Genomic DNA, 26919 nt, shown 5'->3' with positions numbered 1-26919 from the left:
GAGGAGCAGCTCGTGGCTAAGCGCTGCTGGGACCGGAATTCTGTGGTATCCGGGCTCGCTGGCGAGGGTAGTGGTCCTGCGGTTCTCCCTCCCGGTGGTCGGGCCCGGGGCGAAGGCCTCCTACGGGGGCTAGTAGAGTCTGGACAAAATCTGCAGCGGAGCGCTAATTTGGTGCGATGCTCCCAATGAGGATGGGGAGTAGCACCATCAAAGCAGCTAACCCACGGTAAGCCTCAAGTGGGCAAGAAGACAAGGGGAGATCAGCGGGGGGACCTGAGTTGACCTAAGTGGAGGGAAGTATTTTGGGGCCCCCGGGCCTGAAGGTTGAGGTGTAACTGGCTTATCAGGACTCACAAAGGAAAGCTGTGCATGAGAGGTGAAAGAGACCTTTGCTGGATGATATGGCTGGGCTGGACTCGGAGGAAAAGAAGAGACCCACAAACATTGAGGTCAGCTGAAAGGGTTAGTGGTCATGATAGAAGTCAGCCAGGTGGTCGCTGAGGAGGAAAATACATAGTCCGGTGCCCAATCACTAAGTTGATAAGGAGCAGCTCACGTCATATTCTGTGAGAATCCAAAGGACAGTGTGCAGGAATTATTTAATTTGAATGTTGCTCCCAGCTACAACAGAGGCTTCTTGATCAGTACAGGGCAGGCCTGGGAACAACACGATTAAATTGTGAAGTCTCATCAGAGAAGTGAAACAGAGAAACTAGAGAAATAGCTATATGCGAAGCCAGCTCCGTGCCAGGGGGGTGCAGAAGTTCAGGAAGGATCAGACACCCGCATCGAATCCTCAGCCAGCGGACGCAGTACTGGACAACATGGCGGTAACAAAGGAAGATATTGCCGGGATTCTGGCTGAGATAAAGGCCTTGCGATCAGATATTCAGACGTCCATATCAGAGATAAGAGGAAAGGTGTAGCGGATTGAAGGGAAAGTTGAAAACCTAGAGCACAACCAAGATAATGTGGATCTCAGAGTTGAAGCTTAATGCTAGAATGACAGAAATTGAACTACGGGAGGAGGAGATCACATTGACAATGGACGACCTGGAAAATAGGGAGCGGAGATCGAATATGCGCTTTTTGGGGCTGGCGGAGAAGGATGGGAGACCCCCCAGCAAGTGGAATGTAAGATCCAGGAGATTGTGAACCTCCTATATGAGAATGAGGGAGGAAAATCAGTGGAACTGGAAAGGGCCCATAGGGGCGGCAAAGCTTTCGGACGTGGTCCGTGCTCAGTAGTCGCAAAATTTCAGAGCTACAAGGAAAAGACTGAAATCCTGGCAAGAGCCAAACACAAGCAAGTAATTGAATATCAAGGATCCAGAGTCAAGATTTTTCAAGATCTCTCCGGCGTGACTCTGGCGAGGAGGGCCTGTAGGCCGCTCACAGTATGGCTTTCTGACCAGAAAATTAGATATAGATGGGGATACCCATTTGACCTCACGTTTGAATATCATGGAGAAGATTATAGGGTCACCACGGCGGAAGAGGCCAGCCGGGTCCTGGAGGGATTGAAAGAAGGACAGGAGATGAGCGCGCCAAGGGGCTCATGTGAGGTCACTGGCTCGCAAGCGGAAACTCAAGAGAGGGCCCACAGCAGCAAAGAGCGAAGGTTGGAAGGAAGTACTTCAAGCCGAATTCGGTGTCTCCAGTGAAGCCGTCATGAGGAGAAGGCGAAAGGAGGCGCATGTATGATAAAGATTCCAGAGAATACTTCAAGAGAACTTTTAGGAAATGGGAATCGGGGACTGTGAGTTATTGAACTGTTACCCTTCAGGAGTGCGGATGCTGTTCCCTGATGGCCCTCAAGTTTGGGAGGGCGTCTCGAGGCAGGGTCTTTTTACGTCCTAGTGGGGCAATGGACCAGTTTATTTGGTTTACTCAAGTTATGATTTTCAAGGTTGTTGGAGTTCAGGGGGGAATATGGTGGGCGGAATGGGGCAATAGAGGTGCAATTCGGGTAACTAGGGGATGGAAACGAATGTGGGAAGCCATTAAGGATCACAGCAAGAGCCCATGGGATCCGATGTAGGAGTTTTGCCACAGGGGGCGCAAAAAAAGGGGAGGCAGGTGCTGAGGGTGGGCTCTCTCAATATCAAAGGGCTTAATTCTCCGGCTAAGAGGTCCCTTGTGGGTATGGAATTTTGTAGGGAGGATCTGGCTGTCCTCTTTATTCAAGAAACAAGGCTCAAAGCTCATAATACTTCCACGCGAATCGATTACTTGCTGGTGAATAAAGAACAGAGATCTAATGTGCTAGACGTTAAGATCTGCCCTGTGGGGTGGTCGGATCACGATATGGTTATGGGCACCATAGAGCTTGTCCGAGCTAAACGTAGAGCTACCAAGTGGAGGTGTAATGATTCCTTGTGGCTGGATAAGCTTTACGAAAAAGAGTTGAGGGAAGCAATAGAGGAGTATTTTAATATTAATGACAACGGTGAAGTGGGGCCAGCCACGGTGTTGGAGGCAGGCAAGGCAGTCTGGAGAGGGAAGGAGCGAGGTGTAAAAGGGAGTGGAAATTAATTGAAGAAAGGCTGAAAGGGGAAATTACAAAGCTGGAGAAAAGGTTGCATACCCAGGGGACATACCGTAAATAACACCTCCAAAACCTGAGGGAAAAGCGTGAGGAGTTGAAAAAACTTGAGACGGCAGAGGTGATAAGAAAATTGAAATTCCTGAAGCAAAAACTTTGAGAAAGGCGATAAAACGGATAAGATGCTTTCTTCGAGGCTTCTTGTTAGACCTCTTAGGTTAATTTCCGACCTAAGACCGGATCTCAGCCCCCCGTCAGGCTTCACGTACTACAATGTTCTCGGGATGTTACTGACCACCCTAATGCGCAGGCATCCCTCTGTCGGGTTCACATTTGCCACAAACACAGTTCACTTGGTATCCACAACGGGTCAAAGACTTGACTGTACACGGACTATTCACTCGCCCCTTGTAGGACCACTGACTTCTTACGTCTGGCTCGCCTAGGGCCTTCTGGTATCGGTAGTTCAACAAAAGGGGTTCGGCCCGAGTCTTTCGAATGAGCGCCCACATGCGCCAGACTACTCTGCAGCTGGCTTCTCCCTGCTTTTTTCAAAACAGTTCTGTAATGCAATATGGGCCTCATTATAAGTCAGCCGGTCCGGAAACAACGGTGGTGGTAAATCCGCCGCTACCGTTGTTTCCGGACACGCTGATTGAGTCCTGCAGACGGGAGGTGTCACTCACGCCAGGTCTGACCTGGCGGGAGTAACACCACCCGCTGCAGGCAGACATGGAAACACTGGCTCCGTCATAGACGGAACCAGTGGTTCCATGGTCCCCATCCCCATGGAGTCATATGGGACTCCATGGGAATGGGGATTTACAGAATTCCGCCTCCAGAATTACCGGGTCACCGGGGTTGTAATGCCCCGGTGATTCCAGCATTCACGGAGGCGGAATGGTATTACCGGAACGGCTACTGCTGGACTCGTAATGAGGACCAAAGTTTTTATTCCTTGATTCACATTATGTTGTCATTTGCAACCTTCGTTCAACACAGTTCCGTTAACTATCGGTTCTCCCTCCGACTCACCAGCTGTAATGAACAGCTTGGTATTGGTCTCTGGAGCAAAGGACGGCACAACGGTAGCAGGCATCTCTCTCTGACTTGGTTGTGTAGGAGTGCTCCGTGCACCGTTGACATCTTTTACACCACACGCTACCTGTTTTTCCCGGCCTTAGGATTCCTTTCACAGTGACATTGCAGGTCTGGGTCGAAAAGGGCAAGGGCACTTCCCTCCTTGTCATCCATTCGGTTCTCGCTGCCTTTCTCCTCCTCTTGAACTGCCGTCCTGAAATAGCTGCCTCGTCAAACGGTCTGCCTTGCTCAAAGTGTGCTGTCATGCTCAACCTTTTATGCCTGTGGGAAAGGGCCGTCAGGTGTTTGTGGTTGTCGTCAATTGCCTGACCCTAGTGTTAGTCCATTGTCTTTCGTGGTTTAATAAAGTCTTCGTGTCAGGAAAGGAGGGGGTAGAGCTTCTGAATATACTACGGAGGAGGATGGGGAAGGATGTTATCAGGAAGGGGTACTGCATCTCACCCTTTCGGCGTCCCACTCCACTCCCCGGGCACCCCCTCCCACCCAGGGGATCCTCCCGCACTGGTCCAACCCCAGGCACTGAATCTCATAGCAGTGTCCGTGTCCTGGACACCTGGATGACAAATCCCTGGGGACTAGTCAGTGAGACACCGTCAGGTTTCTCACAATTATCAAGGTAGAGCCTGAGAATTAAGACATAAAAGTTATCCTTATGGTTACATGTTGAGAATAATTCAATTGTGAATCTATTACTGTGTGTGATGGCCTGGGAAGCGTTAGCAATGCATATGTGTATTTTACATGATAAAATAAAATGTACCATTGGGTGGGCTTGTACTTGCAGTCAGATGCGATTTTGCCTGTTTCAGGACATTTATTGTTATAGGTACTCATTTGACTTATGGAATCCTTGACTTAAAGAATCAATTGAATGATGCCAACGAAGCATGAAAGCTCTCCCTCCTGTTATAACTTGGCCTTTCAGCTCTGTGTGACCTTGTGGACCATAAAATCATATGTCATCTGATCTTAGTAGCCTGCTTCTCTCAGGAGGCTGCTAGTTGGTTCTCCAATTCTTGATAACAGAACATCCAGAGTCTTTGCAGGTGAGGCAGCAGCCTTCCTTCCCCCGACCTCCCAGACAACTATCAGATGTGGTGTCCCGCAAGAATCTTATGTCTCCCCATCATCTATAACATTTATACAAAACTGCTATTGGACCACCTGTAGTCACTGGGCAGCTCCATCATGAACTACGCACATGAGACACAAATTCTCATTCCCCTATCGGGTGTCTATGACCAAAACTGCAGCACTGTAAACTAGGTTTCCGAGATACTCCAAACATAGATGGCTCAGTATAGCCGTTTCCTTAATGATGAAAAGATGTAGCTGCTCCTTGTTGGTACCCCTGCCCATCTCACAAGCATTGACCCTGCGTAGCACTTGCCATAAGATCACTGTCTCTACCTCAGTAAAAACATTCGGCATTTACTTGGATGCTTTGCTTAATGTGACCTGCCAAATTAACAATATCACCTCTACCACAGACTACACTACAAAACTCATACGAACAAGCAGACCTTTCCTCACCACTGCCAACCGAATCATGGTAGCCCACGCTCTGGTGGTATCTAAGCTGGATTACTGAAATTCCCTACTCTGTGGCACCTCTGAAAAGAACTTGAACAGGCTCCAAGTTATCCAAAAGAACGTGCTTCGAGCAGCACTGGACCGGAGCAATCCTGGCCGGATCTCGGATGCCAGGAGATCAGTCCATTGGCTCCCGATGCGGGAAATTATCAAATTCAAAATCCTTTCAATTGCTCATCACTGCCTGAACAACAAGGCCCCTTCCTACCTAGTCCAGAGGATCAAGAAATACCTGCCAGCCAGACCACTCAGATTCTCCCACAGTCACTGACTCCTGACCCTTAGATTTAGACAGACGAGACAGGGCACCAGCGTGCAGTTTGTGGTGGCAGCCTCAGCAACAATTTTGCCACTTCACTTACGATCTGAGACGACCTAACAGCTATTCAGAAAACATCTAAAGACAGTCTTTACAGTCTTCCTGTCGGTTACCAGCACCTAGAAGCGTGAGGGCTTTGTACTAGCATATAAACAAAATAATTAAGAATACATTTTGAGATGGTGCATGCATTTTCTTTTGGACACTATTTAGGTTTGATGCTGCCATCTGATTGACAGTTTTTGCTACAATATATACATGTTTTACTTATTTATTGTCATTAATAAGGATTTGTATCTATAAAGTTTTTTTATACAGGTTTTTGTGGACTTTCTCCAAAATAAACATGATAATGCAAAATTGCTTTGATAAATTGGAAAAATAATAAAGGTGGGACAGATTTCAATTTCCTTAATAAGAATATCTTATCGGATGCATGTCTACTACTTCTGCAATCACTTCGCTATACATTCACTCTAACATTCACTTTTGAATGATGCTAAAATGGATCTACTGACGTTGGGAGTATGAGATTGGAGATACAAGTGATGGTGACAACTCCCCGAGAAGATTATATGTAGCAACCAAGTCAAACATGATTAGACCTCAAGAGAATGATGCGAGGAAACGCTCTCTTCAGGCCCATTTCGGGCAAGAGCGATCGGCAAACGGTCCAAATAGATCCTCGACTAAAAACAAATCAACTTATCCCATAACTTTAAGATGATGCGGGAAGACGAGATGCTAGGATAATGCGTCAAGACAAGTGGACCATTATTGCCTAATCTCATGGAATACCCGTGGATTTGTCCACTTATTAAAAGACGATGAATTAAAAACTGGCGAATACTCTCCAATAGGTCTACAAGAGACGTGGATGTGGACACCTCCGATATGCGAGGGGTACACAGTATGCCTAAATCCTGCATCCAAAAACTCCTCTGGTCGCCTGTTTTCTGGGCTGTTGACAATGATGAAAGATACACCTGGATGGAGCTTAATGGAGTCTTTCTATCTAAACCTGTTTGTGCAAGGAGTAATAATTGAAACTAAGCAAACAAAGACGAACCAACTAACAACTTAATGCTCATAAATGCTTACTGGAATCCTGCAAAGATCTCCACAAAAAGATTTCTGTCGTCCATACTGAAATTGGTGGACAAATTTGCGCTCAATTTCCAAAAACCCACAATCATAATCTGTGGAGATTTGAACTGTTCTTGGGTAAATAAAGATGGTGAATTAAAAGATCTTTCTGGAGAGAGCATACACAATAGAGGGAAGTGTTGGCTTAAGGCCATGAATGCAAGAAACTGTGAAATGCTCAATAGACAAACTGCAGGAGACATCCCAGCGGGATCCACATGGTGTGATAATGCCCATAAAATGTTAGACTATGTCTGGGCATCTCGCAATCTAAGGATGGAGATCATAAACCTCAAGATATTGAAGATGCAAAATAGTGATCACGATGCCGTTGTTCTTCGGTGGGTAAACCCCTCAATGATGGCAAGGACTCACGAATTCTACGACACGAAATTGGAAATAAATCAAGGTCTAAACCGACTTAGAATAAGGCCAGTAGAAATAACAAATCTGACTGAGAAATATAGCCCATATAATATCACAAATAGAAATACTTTAGATTATGATGCTTTACTAGTCCAATTTAAGTAAGTAAAGAGTGGCTTCAAATCGGATCAGAGTCATACTCACGAATTTAATAAAAAAATAATGGTCCAAAAAAAAGCTGTGAAAGATGATTTAAAACGGCTAAAATCAGAATATTCAAATGAATTTTTCCAACAATTTAAGAAAAAACAAAAACGCAATAGAAATTGGGTGTTAAATTTTAAACCTGCCCGAATTCAAGATCAAGCAGAAACAATACTCAGACTAATCTGTAGTAGGAAAAGCCGGGAAACATGGGCAATCATCAATTCAGGCTCCCTATCACAAAAGGCCTTTATGGATAATGCTGTCTGAGTCAGTGTGGATAGTTCATTTCTCAACAGTATTTCACTCCATAGAGGAGCAAGATAAATTGAATGTTGGAGATACGAACATTGTATGGTCACTGCCCTATAACAAAGAGATTGAAGACGTGATTTCCAAACTTAAAAATTCAGGTGCAGCTAGCCCTTATGGGAGTTCGAATTTGGTGTTAAAAAACAAATCAAATTGGGCAGCATTTATCAAGGTGTTTAAATAAATAAATAAAACCAGCCATGCCAAAGCGATACCTAGTTCTTGGCAATCGGCAGTAGTTGGACCAATCTTTAAAAAGGGAGATTGTGTAGATCCAGCCAACTACCGACCGATTGCCTTACTAGATGTGATGGGGAAAATATTTGCTATGTTCCTACAAAAACGACTTACCAAATGGGCTGAGGCTACCAACATCTTAGATCTAAGAAACTGGCTTCACTAAGGGTGCTGGAACAGAACTGAATTCAGTTTTACTTAATTAAAACTGGAAGCCTTATGAAGAAGAAAAACCTACATCCAGCCTTTATCGATTTGCGTCAGGCTTGTGATAAGAGTATACTCTGTGGGGTAAACTACAGAAGTGCAACTGCCCGGAAGATCTTCTTCAGATGATAAAACTACACACAAATACTGCAATACAAATTGGGTTAAATGCAAAAGGAAAAGGATTTGCCAACATTCCAACATAAAAAGGCGTGAAACAAGGCTGTCCTTTGGCAGCCCTTGTTTTCAAATTATATATAGCAGATTTACGCGAGGCCCTCATGAATGCTAAATCCTTTCCTCCAAAAATAAATGGTAATCAGATCAGCTGGCTAACATATGCAGATATTTTAGTCCTGGTTGATAGCACCCAAATTGGACTACAGCGTCTGCTAATTGAATTGGAAAAATACTTAAAAATGAACGATATGGAAATCAACGTCGATAAATCTAAAATAATATCATTTGGCTTCAACCAAAACATAAGGGACACACAATTTAGATGTACTGTGGCTGGGAAAGTACTAGTGAGAACTCAAAATATTCATTATTTGGGAATCATCTTTAACACCTGAATAAGAGAACAGTAGTGAAGGGATGAACTAAAATCAAAAAATGACCAATCTGAAACTTCAAGGTTTAAAATTACACAGAGAATACGGCAAATTTTCCCTGAGCCCCATTATGTTTTATCGCCAAAAAGTAGTAGCAACCATCATATTTGGTAGTGAGGCTGGCTTCAACTTGGATAACAAAATATGCTCATTGTTAGGGGGTATGTTTTGGAAATATGTATTAGGTTTTCCAATTAATACCTCCATATGTGCCATCAGATATGAAGTAGGTCTTCAGTCCCTTGAATCGTCAGTCATGTGGAAGCATATGTCTTTATTAAGAAACCTGACAATGTCGAACTCAGCCCCTCAAATTCAAGATCATAAAAGAATCCTATGAAAAGCCATATGAAGGTCTTCTGGAAACCTGGTCAGGAAGAGTGATATTTGGGTTTTCTCAGTTTACCTCTTCAATGGTTGAGCTGCTCTACAAAATCTCAAAACCCTGCTGTACTACAATGCTTTAAAAAAGGTTTGGATATCCATTTATAAATAAACAGAACTTTCATATCATCCCGTCATACAGTGCCACGATTTGGCTTGGCTTCTATGCAATGGAAATTAGTAACCTGAACCAAAATAATAATGGTGGAGAGCTATTGTAGAACTATGGGCCTTCTGAAACAATTTGGGTGCATGCACCGCCCTATGGACCAATTATGAAAACTGCGGGAGAGAGATCTTGGAACGAAGCTGATTCAGAACCATTGGCTAGACAGTTTGAAGGGGCAGCATTGTAGCTCTAGGGACTCAAATACCCAACAGATCTCATACAATATCCAACATAGAACATAATAGTATCCTACATAGCTTCATAGCATTGATAACATGGATAGCTCTGTGTTAGAGCTATTGTGAGAAAGATGCCTGACAATAGAGATTTTAGTTTTCCTTCTTTCTTCAAATCTAAAATGTGCTTTGAGACTTCAAAGAACTCCCGAGCTAGCTTTATTAGGCCTTGACATATTCTGCACTCCACTTCAAGTTGTGGAAGCCAAACGGAGAAGTATTGCATTAGCTGCTGCTAAACAGAATGTTTAAGAACATTGGAAAGAAATCAAGCACTGGCATGCTCACAGTGGTTGGAGCTATTATCACAAACTGAAGCATATATGAGAGAAAGGCCTTGAAAAAATACTTTCTGAATTCTGGTCAATGTGGGTGTAATTGTTGTGCTTAGTTTTCAGACCTTAATTATTCTTACTAAAGAACACCAATCGTTTGGTAAATGCTTGCCTTTTCCACATTGTATATCTGATATCAGAGCATGAGGTGAAAGAGGTAGTGGTGATTGAGTTCCTGCTCTTTTGAAACATTCTGGTTTTCCTTTTCTTCCTGAAGATTGTAAAAACAGAAATGTACACCTATGGGGATAGGGTGGTGGAAGAGGTCCAGCAATGTCTACAGCCACAACAAGAGGCATCAAATCTTTTCCTAATTATTTTGAAAGGGGGGAAGGACAAAATAAATGCTATGCCATTAGTTACGCAGTTTACAGAAATCACATAGCCAGAGACAAGTAACCAAACGTTGAATGAGCATTTTATATTTAACTCACCAAAATTGTGGCTTCCCTTTTTGGGTACCTTTTAATCTGCAATTTTTTATAGTGTACTCCAACAGATAGTCAATCATGGATAATGCCACAGGATCAGCAAGTCTTGGTCCTAGAAAGAACGAAAGAAAGTTGGTCATGTGAAGCAAGAACCATATTGTTTGCAAGCAGGAGTATCAGTTACTCAATGTATTGACACTACTGGTAGTCCAGGCCCCTCCTTTGTAGGTACATACCATAAAAACCTATAACTAAGCATTTATGGCAAATTAAAGTGCAATGGAAGCATGGTTGCAGAAGCAGTTCCAATGGCATGCAGACACTGCCTTCTTACACATGCAGCACAAGCCATAACTCAGACCCGCTATCTCATTGAACAAGCATTGGCAAAGCCAACAATGTTGGCATGTGATAGGTATTTGGTAGACACGACGACGATGGTACTTCCTGGCCATAAGATGTAAACAGCTGGGAAATGGTGCGATTACCTGGACACAACAGTGCCTGAAAAATGTCATCTAGCAACTATATACAAGCCAAAACTGTTGGCTTTGTCAATGCTTGTTAAGATGGATTTCCAAAATCCACAGTTGTGGTGTAATTTTGGGAACAGGATGTGGTGGGGCATCACTATAGAAAAGATCCCTTCCACGCCAAGATGATTTTTTACAGATAGAATGGGTTGGGTTAGAGTTTTCTGGGAAAACTAGGGGAGGAGGAGGACGACTTCCACCATGGTTTTCCCAGACAACTCTAACCCAAACCATTCTATCTGTAAAAATCCTCTTGATGTGGATTGTCCCACCACATCCTGTTGCTAGAAGGTCATCCGTTGTGCGATTACATTTACAAAGTAGGATAATAGCATAGGCTTCCAAGTTCGTTAAAGCCAAACATGATCCTTTCTGCATCTCCCTTCTGATATCCTCATACAGAGAGCCAGCCAACAGGTTATCAATTAATCTGTATAGGGAAACCAATTTCCAGTCCATGCTTGATTTTAGAGTGTGCAAACCTAGCTCAGATCTTAAGCTCACTATTGGTAATGAAAGAGGTAGATGCATAGTCTTATTCCAAATTGCCCCTTACATCCTGGACCAATTCAAGGCCTGCACGTGCAAGCATGTCTCCAAGCCATATAGGAGGGATGGTATGATCTTCGCTTTGTACAATCTTATAACTGGTAAAAGGGAAAATGTACAATACTTACGATACACAGTCATTTGGCTCACTAGAGGAGCAACCTTTAGCTCCATATCCAATGCCAGTTGTTTAACCGTCTGGAGGGGGCGTAGTCCAAATCCTAAACAGGTGATTTCTGTAGCTCATGGGATATTTTCTACCAATAACTCCCACTCTAAACGTAATGCACGCTTCCCTAAAATCTTAAACCGCAGAATTCTTGATTTTTTAGAGTTAATCTTTACAGAGTATTATTTTTTATTTTTTGAATTATAAAGCACACTGGCAGCCCAAGGGCATTGAAGCGCTATTACAAGACGTTGACTTACGTTACAGGTATCAACACTGCTGCTGGTTACATGAAGCGTAGCAATGTTGGGAGAAGGAACAACAGTAGGCAGGGTTAAAGAATGACTGTTACTAGGAGGGTACATATAGAACAAGTTCAGTGCCTGATGTGCGATTTGGGAGAACCTTACAAGAGTTCAGATGAATAGGAGTGTTTTGATTTCTTTGCGGAAGGCTAAGTGGGAGGAGATCCCCCCCTGAGGTAGGGCGGGAGTTCCATTGTCTTGCGGCAAGAAAAGGGAAGCTAGTACCTCTGGCTCACACTCTGGTGATCGTGGGCACCGTAAGTAATTTTGTGTATGGGGTTCTTCCTGTGGGTGGTAAGGTGAGTCTCAGAGAGGTTGAGGTGCCTGGTGGTAGATGCATTTATGGGAGAGGGCCAGGGTTTTGAAAATGACAGTTTGATGGGTAGTCAGTGTGCTTGTTTTCTGACCGCTGAGATGTGTTACCTTCTGGGGATACTGGTGGCAGCCCGGAGAGCATTATTTTGGACAATTTGCAGTTTTTCCATGTTTTTTCAGGAGGTCCCGGCCAGCAGGGCATTACAGTAATTTAGTCGAGCACCAATAATAGCTCTAGCTATCCTTAGGCAGTTATGTTGTCTAAGAAGGGAACTAGCTGCAGTGAGGAGTTTAGAATGGTAGGCTGCTGATGAAGCAGTTGTATTCACTTGTTTGGTCATGGACAGGTTGGCGTCTAGGTAGACTCCCAGGATTTTAACAGCTTGAGAAACTTTTCTTTAGCGATTCTGGTGTCCCAATCAGTAAGAGTTCTGTTTTGTCTCAGTTTAGGCAAAGCCAGTTCTGTGCCATCCAGGTTTGGACCGTGGAGTAGATGGCGTTCAGCGTTTTGGCAACGTAGTCACCAGAGATTGTTAGGAGGATCTGTGTATCAGCATAGTTGGTATATGTGATGCCTAGTGCGTCAAGGATGCTGAAGAGAGGCCATGTAAAGATGTTATACAAGGTCGGCGAGATGCAGGTGCCCTGGGGTACTCTACATTGGATAGTGCTGGGGTGTGCACATGCTGATTCTGAAAAGACTCTCATGGCTCTGCCTTGGAGGAAGGACGAGACCCATGCTGTCGCTTTGGGTGAAAAGTGTGCAGTGCTTGAGAGGTGTTGGCATAGGGTTTTGTGAGCAACGAGATCAAAGGCCATCGAGAGGTTGAGGAGGATTAGTAGGGCTGGTTTACCGGAGTCTTAGATGTAGTCCATTTGGTTCTTACAGTCTAGGAGGGCTGTTTTGGTTGCATGACCTGGGCGAAAGCCCGATTGGTGGAGACGGAGGATATTGTTAGCCTCTAGGAAATGTTGGACTTGCAGTTATGTTGCTTTGTCGAATATTTTAAAGAGTTAATCCTAGCATACTCGCCGAAAGCTTTTAAAAGACGCTGGAGACCCACAGGTGTGTGGTCCAGCAAGACCATATCATTGGCATATGCTATAAAGTTTATTGCTTGCCCGCTAATTTTTGGACTTAAAGAGCATGATGTTAAGAATTCTGCTAAATCTGCCAAGTAAACATTAAAAAGTTTGGGAGCAACAATGCATCCCGGTCTTACCCCCTGTTTCAGTACAAACTTCCTTTGATAGATCACCAGCTAGGTTCACGTTTACGCTTAAGTGGCATCTTCGTGCATACTCATTAGTATCCCCAGAAGTGATCTTGGGAGTCCCTATGAGTCGAACTTCGTTCGCAGGCGATGGTACGACCCATATATAATGGGGCATTTTTCTTCCCATTAATTATTTGCCATAATTGTTTTTACCAGGCCATTTAATGTGGTAGACAGGCCTTTCTGAAAGCCAGTCTGAAATTTGGAAATTATCTTTTTCACCGTTATCCATTCTTTCAGTGCTTTAAGCACAACCCCGGCAAATATCTTACCATTGGCATCTAGAAGGGCATTCGGGCGATAGTTGGTCGGATCTGCCCGATCCCCTTTCTTAAATATCGGAATAATTATCGCCGACTTCCACGAGGGAGGAAGCATTTGCTTGTTCAGTATTTCTCTGAATAATTTCAGCAAAATTCCAGCCCAGAGCAGTGCATTTCCTCTTAGTATTGTATTACTTTGGCTATTCGGTCCAGAGGCCATTGAGGATGAGGATCTTTTAATCAAATCTTAAATTAGGTCTTCATTTAAGGTTGATTCCCAACTATCTACTTTAGTAAGTTTATAACAGTCAGAATGTATCATTTTATACAGAATACCAAAGTAATCGCACCATGAAATTTCTGACACATCATTGGTTTGCAAATAGGATTGGGGGATTGTCATATTATTCATTACTGCCCAGAAGCTACAGGAGCTTTTATTATGCAATATCTTTAGCATCAATTCTGCATCCCACTGCTCTCCAAGATATCCATTTGCATGCAACCACCTCTATGATTGTTGCATAATCTTTTCAATTCACAAATGTAATAAGAATGAAGTGTTGTGAAGTCTTTAGCCAGGTTGGGAACAGAGTCCTTGAAAGTTTTTTCCGCCGTCTAGTTTCTTCATCAAAATCATGGTGGTGGCTGGAGAATTTCACTTTGCCTGATTGACATGGAGGATCTAGCTCCCAAAGAAAATCAATGAAAATTGTGGGCGAGCATGCTGGAATTAATTCCTCACAAGGAGGAGGTCTCCAAAGACTCCATACATTTTTTGTTTAAACCTTTTCCGTAATGTTTAAATTTGATGACCCCGTTACCTGATTGGTTTAACCATAATTTTATGACAAAGGACCCCTGATTTTGGATTTGTGGCCAGATATTATTAGCTGACAGCATTCTGTCATCACTTGAGCCCTTGCATATCTCAAAATCCAAGCAGCTCTCGAATAGAGTCCTCAACAGAAACTAATAATCTACCAAGGAACCAGATATGCCATAGGACCAGTTGAGAGCGAGGGGAAGTCCCCACTGGTGTTTGCATTTGCCATAGTTGGGTCCCAACTAGTTAAGAACGACAGCCAACTGCTACCATTTGCTGTCGTGTCCCTATCTGTGCGCTTACCCACAGCTGCCAATACAATGTGAATTTAGATCACCTCTGAGGATAATACTGGCTAAGCCATATTCCGTTTTCATACTAAACAAATCCGAAAGGGACTCCAGAAAGTCTATTACAATGGAAGAGGCGGGTTTCCAGTAAATATTCGCAACTGCTATCATCTCTGTTTTGAGTGCCCCTTTAAGAGTTACCACAGCGACTAAAAAGGCTATTGAGGTCTTTAGGCGTTCCACATTTAGGATAATTGCAGAGCAGAGAGCCATAAGTTGCCCACTCATCTGGCGTCCAGAGAACCCTTTCGACGCTAGTTAGTTAAACGCCAGAAAGCCATCTAAGTTTATATTCTGAGTCAGCCAAGTTTCTTGAAAGGGAACTATATAATGGGTACAAAACAGATATTTACTAATTTCCTTCATGGTGAATGAACTGGAACCCTGTGTGTTCCAATCCAAAGTCATTCCTACAGAACTGTGTTGGCGAAGTAACTTTGGTATCTTATTTCACAGAGCATTTCTTTCAAACATCAGTAACATTAAATAAGAAAACACCAAAGGCAATATCATGGGATTTGGACCATGACAAACTCCATTTTGAAAAAAAAAAAAAAAAGAACGACCCTGAAAAATTCTAGGGCCCTGGGGCCTGATGGCATAACAAACATGGCGCTGAAACAACATCAAGAAGAATGGTTGGTGTTCATTTTGGAAATTATGCAAAGATGTGTTGCAATGAAAACAATACCGCTGTCATGGAAAACAGCCAATATAATCCCGATTTTCAAGAAAGGAGATAAGAACAACCCTAAAAACTACCAGCCTATAGCCTTGTTGGATACCATTGGTAAGATCTTTGCTTTGCTATTATTGGATAAATTCCAACATTTGTATAAAACAGCCGGCGTTTAGTGCCGGTTTCCTTTTCAAGGCCTAAATCCTGTAACATCTTAGCTACTGCGATAACCAAAGATGGGCGATTTCCATTCATCAAACAATCCCACCATCTTTCCTCCTCAAATGTAATCAAATGTACATGATGACTCCTATGTTTTTCTTAGAGTTAATGTACACAAGTAAAAGATCTTTGATTGTTTCCGTCATGTTAACGTTTTTACAAAAACGACAGGTATCCGAGTTCAATTGACATCTGATTTTCAATATTTCATTTGTTTTTAAGACATTATGTCAGGCTTTCAGAAAGGTTGCACAAAGGATTTTGTTGGGAAATGTTTCCAAATACTTCCTCAATTCGTTGACTCTGTTGTAGGGCAAGTGTGCAAGCAACTTATTCTTTTGAGCAGTTTCAAGACATTGTATCCAATCCCATCGTGTTCGTTTTAAGGTCACCTTCGTTGGGTTAAACTCAAGCTCTTCTTCGGAGCTTTCCATGTCCTCTAAAAGATTTACATTTCCTTTTGCCCACTCTGTAAGAATCGGGTTCCGGCATCCTTCCATTTCCTTCTTAATAATGTCCAAAATGTGTGGCCGTAGTGAACGTTGGATTTTCCCCATCAAATTGGAGCGTATTCCTGTCAATGTGTTCCTTTAAAGAGACTAGACTCAATTCCTTCCTTCTTCTGGCCGTGGAGGTGGAGTTCAGTAGTCTTAAGACTTTTCTCCAAAAAAGTCCCTCTAATTTGTTCCATAGTTGACCTGGAATTCCCGGCATAACTTCAGCTCCATAGGAAATAGCTGGGACAACCTTGGCTCTGTAAAAGTTAAGAACTGGTATCAAGGAGAAACGCCCAGTGAGTCATTAGCCGTGTGAGCATGCCTTCTAAAGTCATCCAGAACAGATTCAGACGGGGGGGGGGGTATCGTCCAGACCTACGTAATAGTAGGATGGACAAACATCTCTCCCCCCCCACCCCCATGTCCCGGCTCTTCAATAGTCACCACTCCCTTTGTTATTTCACTCTTCGAAGCAAGTGGATTTTTTATAGGAATTGACCCTTCGATGGCCATTTGGAAATCCCCTATTTTTGACTCTTGTTTTGCCACTTTCGTTTTAAAGTCGATTAGTGCTTCTAGTATGGTCTCATTTACTGCAGTCTTCAGCCCAACCAAGGTTGATTCAGTGTTGCCAATTTTTTTTGGACAGCTCCAGCAGTGGGCCCGATTGGATTTGCACCTCAGCTTTCAGCATCTCAAATACGTCCACTAATGTTAATTTCAAGGCAGAGTGTGTGGTGGTTCATTCCGCTAGATTTGCTTGTTTTGTTTCCATAGCCATTAATTCACCTATAGGTGATGATTCAGACTGTAATGACAGTGCTTTTACAGAATTCAGGGCATTTGTAGGTGTCATTTTAGCCCCACGTGGGCTAGATGAGAAGACCACTGGGCTCCTTTCTAGTGCGTCCTTTTGAGTAGGCATACTTCTGTTAGCATTGTCCACTACTTCAAAGAGGTTGGCATCCTTTGATGTTTCAGAAACCTTCGCCTCTGACATAGTTGGAGTCCCAGCCCCATTAGCCACTATCATATTGAACAGTTCCACTAACTTTGGGGCCAACTGCCTAGTATATTTCTTATAAAAAGAAACTGGGAAACCATCTGGACCCGGTGCTTTATTTATTGGCAGTGCTCATGTTGCTGCTACCACTTCCTTCTCCCTCATATCCCTATCTAAGTAATCCCACTCCTTTGCCGTAATTTTTGGCATCTTTAAATCCCCATTCCAGTTTCCTTCAGGTAAGACCGATTGATTACTATAAGTTCTTCTGATTGGATGTTCCTCCCACGTAGTCCTCATCTTTGATATTCGTATCTCGCCAGCTTTGCTGCTTCAGAAAAACTTTCATCCGAGAGCGCCGTGCACAATGTTGTGGCATTATGTCCCTTGAGGGCCATCGTGGAGCGCCGTCGTTATCAGTAGTATAATTAGCTTGTGCATCGCCCATTTGCTTCAGTTCTGCTTTTTTGTTCCTCAAATGGACGAACTAACCAGGCGTACCTCAAACCGGAAGCTCTCAAGTAACGCAGAGTGTAAAACACATATGGTGGGGTAGGCTGGGAGGGGCCGTGAGGAATACGTGGGAGGAATATCCAGTCGAAAGAAGGTTACCAGGGGTAAGTAACTTGTTCTTCTAATTGATTGTGTCCTCCCACGGATTCCTCATCTTTGAAAGACTCCCAAAGCAGTGACAATTTGGAGGAGGGAGTACTATTTAAATTAATCGTGAATGGAATGAAGGCCTGTCTTAGCAAAAAGACCTCCTTGAGTGGAAGAGGCGTCCAAGCAATAATGCTTAACAAATGTATGAACCGACGTCCAGGACGCCGCAGAGCAGATATCAATTATCGGGACACCCCTTTGAAAAGCCACGGAAGTTGCCATGCCCCTCGTCGAATGAGCGCAAAGCCCTTCCGGCGGGTCTTTGCCCGCTAACCTGTAGCATTCGCCAATAGCCAGTGTAATCCACCGGAATATAGTTTGTTTAGTTACTGCAAGCCCCAATTTAAGCCCGGTGTATCCCACAAACAGTTGATCATCACTGCAAAATTCTGCCATTCTTGCAATATAAAAGTCTAGAGCCCTTTTGGAACCAGCCAATGCAGCCTTTCCTCCTCTTTACCTAAATGAGGATAGAAAGATGGAAGTGTTATCTTCTGCGACAGATGGAAGTCAGACTACTTTCGGCAGGAATTATGGTTTTACTCAAATGACTACCTTATCCGTATGAAATGTAGTATGAGGAGGCTTGCATGAAAGCCTGCAAATCACTTACCCTGCGGGCTGATGTTAATGCCACAAAAAGAGCAGTTTTCGGAGTTAAGAGCTTTAACAGGCAGGAATGTAAAGGCTCAAAAGGGGTACAAGTTAGACATTTTGACACAAGTTTTAGATGCCAAGCAGGGACATGAAACGGGACTGGAGGGTACACAATGAGTCCCTTCAGAAATTGAACAATTAAAAAGGTATTTTGAAATAAGAAACGTCTTCAGAGGAGCACTTAAAAAAAAGAAAGCGCCGCCAGGTATCTTTTTATGGTTCCAATCTGGAGCCCCAGATTAGCCAGGGCAACCTTGAAAAGGGTCCACAGTCTTGTCCTTGCACCAGTTACTAAACTTATTCCAATGACACTGGTACAAGGATTTCGTTGCTGGCCTTGTGGCCGAAAGCAATATTTCCGTTACGTCGTCCGGATGGTCCCAATTCTTATATCTCAGCCTCTCAGAAACCATTCGTTAAGGCTAAGTGGAGAACCCGACCTCCCTTTTGCGAGAGAAGATCCTCTCTTAGTGGAAGACGTATTGGAGGGCAGATGGACATGTCGAGAAGGTCCGGGTATCACGTTGTCCTGCGCGGGGCAATTAGGATCATGTGTTTCCCGAACCTTCTCAACCTCCTGATCACAAAGAATGATGGGGACTGGAGGAAACGCTTACAGGAGTGGAAACTCCTAGTCCACTACGAACGCGTCCCGTAGAGCTCCTCTCAGGGGAAATTCCCTTGAGCAATAATGTTCGCACTTCCGATTGACCTCGGTCAATAACAGATCCACTTGAGGGGTTCCCCAAAGGGAGAAGATCTCTGGAAGGACTTCCTGAGTTTGTTCGCACTTGTGGGAGACTGCTCTGCCTGCTCAGAGCATCTGCCACCGTGTTCTGCTCTCCGGCTAGGTGAACTGCTGATAGAGATTCCTTCTTGTATAGCCCAGAACTAGAGCTGCATTTCCTCTCTGCACAGTGGTAGTGACCCCCACGCCTCCTCTCTTGTTGAGGTAGTACATGGCCACTGTGTTGTCCATTATCAGGAAATGTTTTCCCCCGTACAGAGGGCAGGAAGGCCTTCAGTGCTAGTCTGATTGCCCTCAGCTCCAAAAAGGTTGATGTGTAGTTTGGGCTCCGATGGAGACCAACAACCGCTGATTGTCAGCTTGTTGGGGTGGGCTCCCCACCCCATAAGTGAGGTGTCCTTCACTACCATTATCTCCTGCCATGGTTTTCAAAAAAGATTCTCCCTTGAGAATGTTGTCGTTGCAAGCCCACCAAAGAAGGTCTTGAGCAACCCTGCTCTGAGCTTGCAGTTGATCCACCATATTCCCTGAAAATTAGGACCACCGAGTCCTGAGAGCCCATTGAAGGGATCAAATCCTCAATCGGGCCTCTGGAACCAGGAAAATGCAGGATGCCATGAGACTGAGCAACCTCAGAAAATCGAAGGCCGGAAGATGCTGGGCATTTTGGAATTTTGCTACCATCTGCTGAATGTGTTGAGCTCTCACCTCGTGAGTCGAGGCTTTCCCTGAGGAAATGTCCATGAGCACTACGATGAATTGGAGTCTTTGGAATGGTATCATATGGGACTTGTAATTGAGGGAAAAGCCCAATCGATGTAGGGAGTGGCAGATGATACCGAGATGTTCCTGGGCTTGCTCGGGTGAATGAGCCCTGATCGACCAATCGTCCAGGTAGGCGTAGATGTGACCCCCCCCCCCCCCTTCTCCTTACATTCGCTGCCACTACCGCCATCAGTTTGGGGAAAATCCTCGGGTGGCGGTCAGCCCAAATGGCAGAACTTGAAGCTGGTAATGAGAACTGCCAACCATGAACTGCAGGTACTTCCTGTGCTTGAGATGGATTAGCACATGAAAGTAAGCATCCTGAAGTTTCAATGATACCAACCAGTCTTGTAGTTGGGAGAGCCTGAAGGATCTGAGAAAGGGTAATCATCTTGAACTTGTCCTTCCAGAAGAACTTGTTCAAGTTTCTTAAGTCCAAGATGGGTCTCAATCCTCCGTCCTTCTTGGGAATGAGAAAGTAGGGGAATACCAACCCTTGTTCCTCTCTGCTAAAGGTTCATGTTCTATTGCACCTTTCTCTAGCAGGGTTAAAATCTCCTGCACAATGAGCAGATCTGGAATCTTGACAGTCTGCTCCCGGTGGATGATCTTGACCTCTTTTTTTCAAAGGAAGTCCGTAACCTTGGGCTACCGTTTCCAGTTCCCAAGCATCTGAAGTAAGGCCCCGACATTCTTTCAGATGCTGAGAGATTCTGCCTCACACCGGGGTCTTGTGGGTCAAGGCCTCAGAGTGGCTTAGAGGCGGCTGCAGCAGCAGCTGAGGGTAAAGATGCAGCTGGTGATTTAGCACCTCTTCCTTGTCCACCACGATGTAATCTTCTTTGCCCTCTTTGTCCGGCCTGTCCTCTTACTCTACCAACTGAGAAACAGAAGCGAAAAGAACAACCCCTCCAGGAAAATGAGCCCAAGTAGGGGTGTTGCGGTTATCTAATGGAGGTGCTAAGGGACTTAGCCGCCACCTTAGAGGTCTGCAGCTTCTCCAGACTCTCATCCACCTTGCTGCCGAACAACCTTGAGCCATCGAATGGTATGTTGAGTAGTCTGGCCTGCACATCCGGTGCAAAACCTGACTCTCAACCACGCAAACCTGCGCAGTACGGTGCTTGCAGACATGGATCTGCTGATGCTGTCAGCAGTATCCAAACCTGATTCGAGACATTCTTCCATCGCCTCTTTACCATCCTTACCTATATTCAGGAAGCCGTCCCTTTCCTCAGCTCTGGGATGTGATCATCCGCCATGGCAACACAGTCCCACAGGGTATATGAAAATCTTGCTAAGGTACATGTAACGTTAGTAGACTTCAAGGCCATGCTGCCTCATGAGAAGACCTTTGCGAGCCCATGCATCAACTTTGTCATCTCTATCCGGGGGCATGGAGGGGTAGGCAGATTGTTTAGTTAAGTAGCAGCCTGTACTGCTGAACTCCCCGGTTTAGGATGTTTGGTAAGATGATAGCTGCTAGAGGGTCTATACTTCCTAGAGAACTTACTGTTCACAGCAGGCCCAGTTTCTGAGCTTCCTAAATGGCCCCAACCTTCCTCTGGAGGGCCTTGTGAATCCTTTTCATCACCTCTCTTCATCCGCCACACATCCTGCAATGCTACATTTTGATAACTTCTTTAGCGCCCGTGTGGGTAATACCGTTCCCTTTCCCATACCTCCACACCTATCCAACCTCCGCCGTTGGGAGGAGGGCCTTGATCGTCTCTCTCCATATTCAGCAAAGCCAGTACTTCAGCACACAATGTAATAACACCTCCATGCTAAAGAGCAGCCCAAATGGAAACGTCCATTTATACGGAATCTGTTTTGTAATGTTCCTGTCCCTGGATATGGGTCAAGTTCCTGTCACTTGACCCATATCCCTTCGCTTTTGAACTGTCACCAACGCCCAATTTTGTTACAGTTCAATTTGCATCCCGTTCACTGTAATATTCCCTTCTGTTCATGCTACCCGCAAAATATGCTCTTTCAAACAATATGAAATTACTGTAACCACGACATCTCTAGGTCTAGTGCCAGGTTCTCTCTCTTGGGCCTACCCTATATACTCGATCGATCCCAATGTCTTCCGGTTGTATTTCTGTCAACCTATTTCCAAAGCATTTAATCATATGGCCCTTTGGATAACGTGCATGCAATGGATAGGAATCAGAATAACTCAGACACCAAATAATTGAACCAACTCAGGAAGATGGCAAAGGTTGCTGTTTTATTAACAATTATCTAAAACAAAGTTACAACCGACATCGATGGACGTTTACTCAAACTCAGTGAATTTCTCATAAAAACATCCTTTTATACAAAAAATGTCAGAAGTAGCGTCATACTATGTGGCTAATAAGAAAAACCTATGAAGGATTGTGATAGGTTTAAGGGGAACATCCAAGTATACTTTCTATAAGGGGTGCGACTGTGATTGGATGTCTGTCAGGTGGCCAACTTATGCCTAGCACTAAAACATGTCATCTTTAACACTAGTAAGTACACAGTATATCATTGGCTCTCAAACTATAAGGCCCTTCACTATACAGCCCTCTATATTTGGTTGGCATGCTTGTGCCATGTCTGGAACATTTGGTTCAATATAGCAGCACGTAAGCTCAGACCCAGGTGGCAGGTGAACTGGACTTTACCCCCCACCCAATTAGCCCATCATCTCTCATCATCCCGGCCTTCTGCCATGAAGATGGTCTTTGAACTTGGCCTTGCAGAGTATTCTAGTCTCTGGGAATATAAGGAAGCGCAAGCACGCACTATTTTTCTAGAACTCCATGCGCAACTCTATTGCCATCCTTGGCTCACGTGACAGGAAACCACGATTCGGTACATTTTGCAGCATTTAAATGTCTTACATGAATAAAACTTGGCACGCCTGGTGTTCTTTCTTTACACTTTAACGAGGGAGGATTCAGCTTCTCACGTTCACCACCTTCAAGAATAGATAACCAGTCTTGGCTGACTTAGCTTTGACACCAGGCCAGACAGCCTCGCCATTCCTGTCCACGATCTCACTTATTCTTGCATCGACACTGCTCTCTGCCTTTCCCCTCCACGGGTCCTGGTTTACTAAATTCATGAGAGTGATTTTCAGTTTCTATACAATGGCGGCTTCGCCTGCGGTCTATTCACTACTTATATCCAGCTTCTAAGATTAGTCTACTTGCATTCCAGCATCTTTACAATTATTGAACGGCTTGCATTTTCTGCAGTGCGCCACACACGTGCAATCTTCTTTTAACATATGAAAGTTTATTGGATTCTTAACTTAGTCATCAGTTTCTATTCTCTTAAGCCAGTATTCTCAGGGCGTCATGCTAGTCCTTTGTCACATCACCAGCTCCTCTTTCGCTAATTTTAACTATTCCTTCTGGGAGCTCCTCCCTCAGATTGTCATCTCTTTGGGGATACATTTCATAGGGTTTTCTGAGAGGGTACTTTCTTTTGAATATTCGCCGTGGCATGGTCACAACTGCCGGCGTCAAGCATGGCACAATCTCAGGCTTCCAACATACAGGATGTAGGGGGTGGCATTTCCTGCAGAGGCATTTAACTGCTCCTCTACATTCCCCAGTCTAGTCGAGTGATCAACCACCTCTTCAATGGTTTCCACAGCTAGCTTGATATTTGCTCTTGAAGTAGTGCTTTTTCAGAATCCAAATCTTCATCACACCCTTCAGTGTGCAGGCTTATTTAACATGTTCATCACAATCCAGGTCATATAGTTGCACTGTCCATTCCGATTACAATAGACCCGTCCTATGTACTTCTTAGGATTCTTTGGATGCAGGAACTTCGCTCCTTCAGGATATGTTTCCTGAAATCGTCAGTCAATTCCTTGGGTCCAAAGCCTCATTCGACATAGATCATAATCTTCATTCCTACTGCTTTCTTTGCTGTTCAGTTGCATTGTGTAATTATTATCATGATCACACAGAATCCAAACATCACCATCACCAATATTGCTCCAAGAAACTTAAAGATGTTTGCCATCCACAGTGGAATCCATGTGAATATGGAAGCAAACCAACTGTCATCTATAATGTCCTCTGACACGTCTCCCATCTTGTTATGCAGGTTGCTGAACAACCTCTGCTCATAAGGAATAGAGTCATATGCTTCTATTGATTTGGCTGAGAAGTAATTCTCTCTTCTGGTTCGATTGAGAAATTCAAGCGATCTTCTCAAATGGGCATCTACTTTTGGAAATTCTCCAATGTTCAGGTAGCTCTGAGGAATCACTAATGCTGGAACATGAATGAGCACCAAGGCGCATGTTCCTCCCCAAAACTTGGGCAGCTTCATGTAGGCGCTAGGCCAAGCCCAATATCGATCCATCAGGATGGGTGTGTCTGCTCCCATTTTGGAAAAGCCAGCGGCAGTTTTGCAGTGCTTGTTTTCTCCCACATGATGCTTTCCATGTCTCTGGAAGCACAATGTTGCATTCACCAATGGGATCACAACCATTGGACCAGATTCATCTTCTACCCATGTTAGCAGTTTGGCATGTTTAGCCCATGACTTCAAACATACTCTTGTACATATTCTGGCTTCAGAAGGTGAACTGCACAGGACATCAGTCCTTCGCCCCATCCCTTCTTGGATTTCACTTGCTCCCAACACCCAGGCGATCCAGCAATTTGTCACATCAGGACAGTTCATTCTCTTCAACGACCACCTCGTCCTGTCCTGCTGCAGGATACACAAGCATCTTGCTCTTCCATCCAGGTTCATTTTCCATCGGTGTGGTCATGATATACTCATCCTGGTGTGGAAACGACCATTTCGATCTCCATCGTAAAGTGGCCCAACTTCCCTGGAATTGTCCTCTGGTGTCATGCTGCAAGATGAATGAGGCATCTGGCATTGTGTTCTGGAACTTCTCTGGAGATGAAAGTTCGTATGGCATAGGGTACAAGAGCGCAGATGTAGCAACTCTCCTTACATGTTCTCTTTCCCACCTTTCTCATGTGCGGATACCACATGTTATTACCCAAATGTGCTGCAATACCCAGATAGGTATCTATCCACTCATTATCTTCCCTCTGCATTTTTCTCATGTCTCCCAAATGCAAAGAGTGTGTAATAATCATGAAGCAAATAAAAAGCAGTTCTCATTAGAGGGGAGAACCATAGGGCCCTCTGCCTCCGCAGGAGTACTAACATGACAGAGACTGAAGCATGACAAACAGAAATACAGTAATCGTACAGGGATATAGTATGCACAAAAACATAGGCATCCACTTTTTGCGCTATCCTGGTACTTGTTGCACTTTTTCATTCTCTAGAACCGTGCAGGGTTCTTCACTTCTCATTTTTAATACAATCATCTAATTTTTTGATACTTGTAACTGTAAAATTTGATTGATTATTGCAATGAGAAGCCTCATCACAAGGCCATTTTTAGGATCCTGTAAAAATGTGTTAATATCAACGTCTCTGACAAGAGCAGGATAAGTTTGAAGTATAAATATAAAAACAACAAGCACAAGCCGATGCACATCATGGTCAGTACGCACCGTATGTTAGAACAAGTATGCACCACGAAATGAATCTAGATACTGTTCACGTTTCCAATTTCTGATCAAGAACTGACGTTTAGGCATAACTTTGATATGTCAATGTGCTTCTAAAGTTCATTTTTAGCCTACTAAAATTCTCAGCAAGTCTTTGCACTCCTGCTAATGTATCTATAAGGAGTGTCCACCAAATTTTAGTCCAAGATAAAATCTGTATCATCCCTTGGCAGTTGGTTTATCGTCCTTTTTCCATCATCGATATAGTCTGCTCGTGCTGAAAATCTTCTTGACTTGCTTCTGTATCTGCAACGGTGGCAGGCCGAGTCTCACCTTTATAGGCTTTTAAATCCCTTAAGCGAAACCAAGCTCGTCTTCCTTGGACTTTCACAGCTGAAGGAGTTATATTCTCAACGCAAAAGGGACCATTAAAACATGGCTCATGCCACTTTCTAGTAAAGTTCTTGATCAGGACTAGGTCTCCAACATATAACTTGGGTGCCGATAGTAGTTGTACTGCATCTGTTGGTGAATTTTCTTCTGTGTTCTGAGACCAACACCCCTTACGCTTGACTTGACCTGAAATGAGATGCTTGAGGTCATACTATTACCTAAAGTTTTAGCTACACTCTGGGCATCACTTCTACTCCTAGATGGAGTTGTAAGAGGCGTTCTCAAACGTCGCCCCCTGTCACGGGTTCATGAGGAGTGAGGTGATCGTCTGTCTGATTCTGAAGGGCACATAAAGCTAATGGTAGGCAGTATAGCCATACCTTCTTCAAAGTCAATTTAATCTTGGCAATCCTTTCTTTAAGGAGGCCATCGAGTCTCTCACATATGCTGCTCGCTTTCAGGTGATAAGCAGATGAAAACTTATGTTTTATATTCAATAGAAGCCCTATTTGTTCAAATGGCTCATTGACAAAATGCAGCCCATTGTCAGATCACAGCACTTCACAGAACCCATCTCAAAGACTTCGCGCACAGCAAGTGGCATCAGGGAGTCTACTCAGGGAGTCTACACGGACATACCTGGATCCACCTAGAAAAGAGACACCACCACTTATAGATGCCTATATCCATTACACACCTGCAGCATATTGACATAACTGATATGTAAATGCTGAAACAGGACATTCGGTCAAGGTATTAACACTTCAATTGTTCTCACAATATGCCCAGCAGTACACCTTTGACACTACGCAGTTTACCATAAAAAGTGAAACGTGCGCCAACAAATTTGAACCAGTCTTCGGCAATTGTACCAGCAAGACTCTCCCTAGTTACATGCGCGCGGTAATGCAGCTTTTCAAGAGCGACCTTTAATAATGCTACTGGCATCACCGGCTTTCCAGTGCC

General features: G+C 44.1%; 1 protein-coding gene across 4 annotated transcripts in view; it reads right to left on the bottom strand.

The window, feature by feature from the left end:
• LOC138570755 (SURP and G-patch domain-containing protein 2-like) overlaps positions 1–26919 on the bottom strand; it is a 1010309-nt gene that overhangs the window by 516854 nt on the left and 466536 nt on the right. For all 4 annotated transcript variants that reach the window (XM_069649142.1, XM_069649143.1, XM_069649145.1 and 1 more), the window contains one exon: positions 10203–10311. In XM_069649142.1, coding sequence (XP_069505243.1) covers positions 10203–10311 — 109 coding nt within the window. The remainder of the gene's footprint in view (positions 1–10202; positions 10312–26919) is intronic.

This window comes from Ambystoma mexicanum, chromosome 1p (assembly GCF_040938575.1).
Source record: "Ambystoma mexicanum isolate Mex_15411 chromosome 1p, UKY_AmexF1_1, whole genome shotgun sequence".
NCBI classification, from domain to species: Eukaryota; Metazoa; Chordata; class Amphibia; order Caudata; family Ambystomatidae; genus Ambystoma; species Ambystoma mexicanum.
Note: the sequence above shows the minus strand (reverse complement) of the source record. Positions and strands in the feature narration are given on the sequence as shown.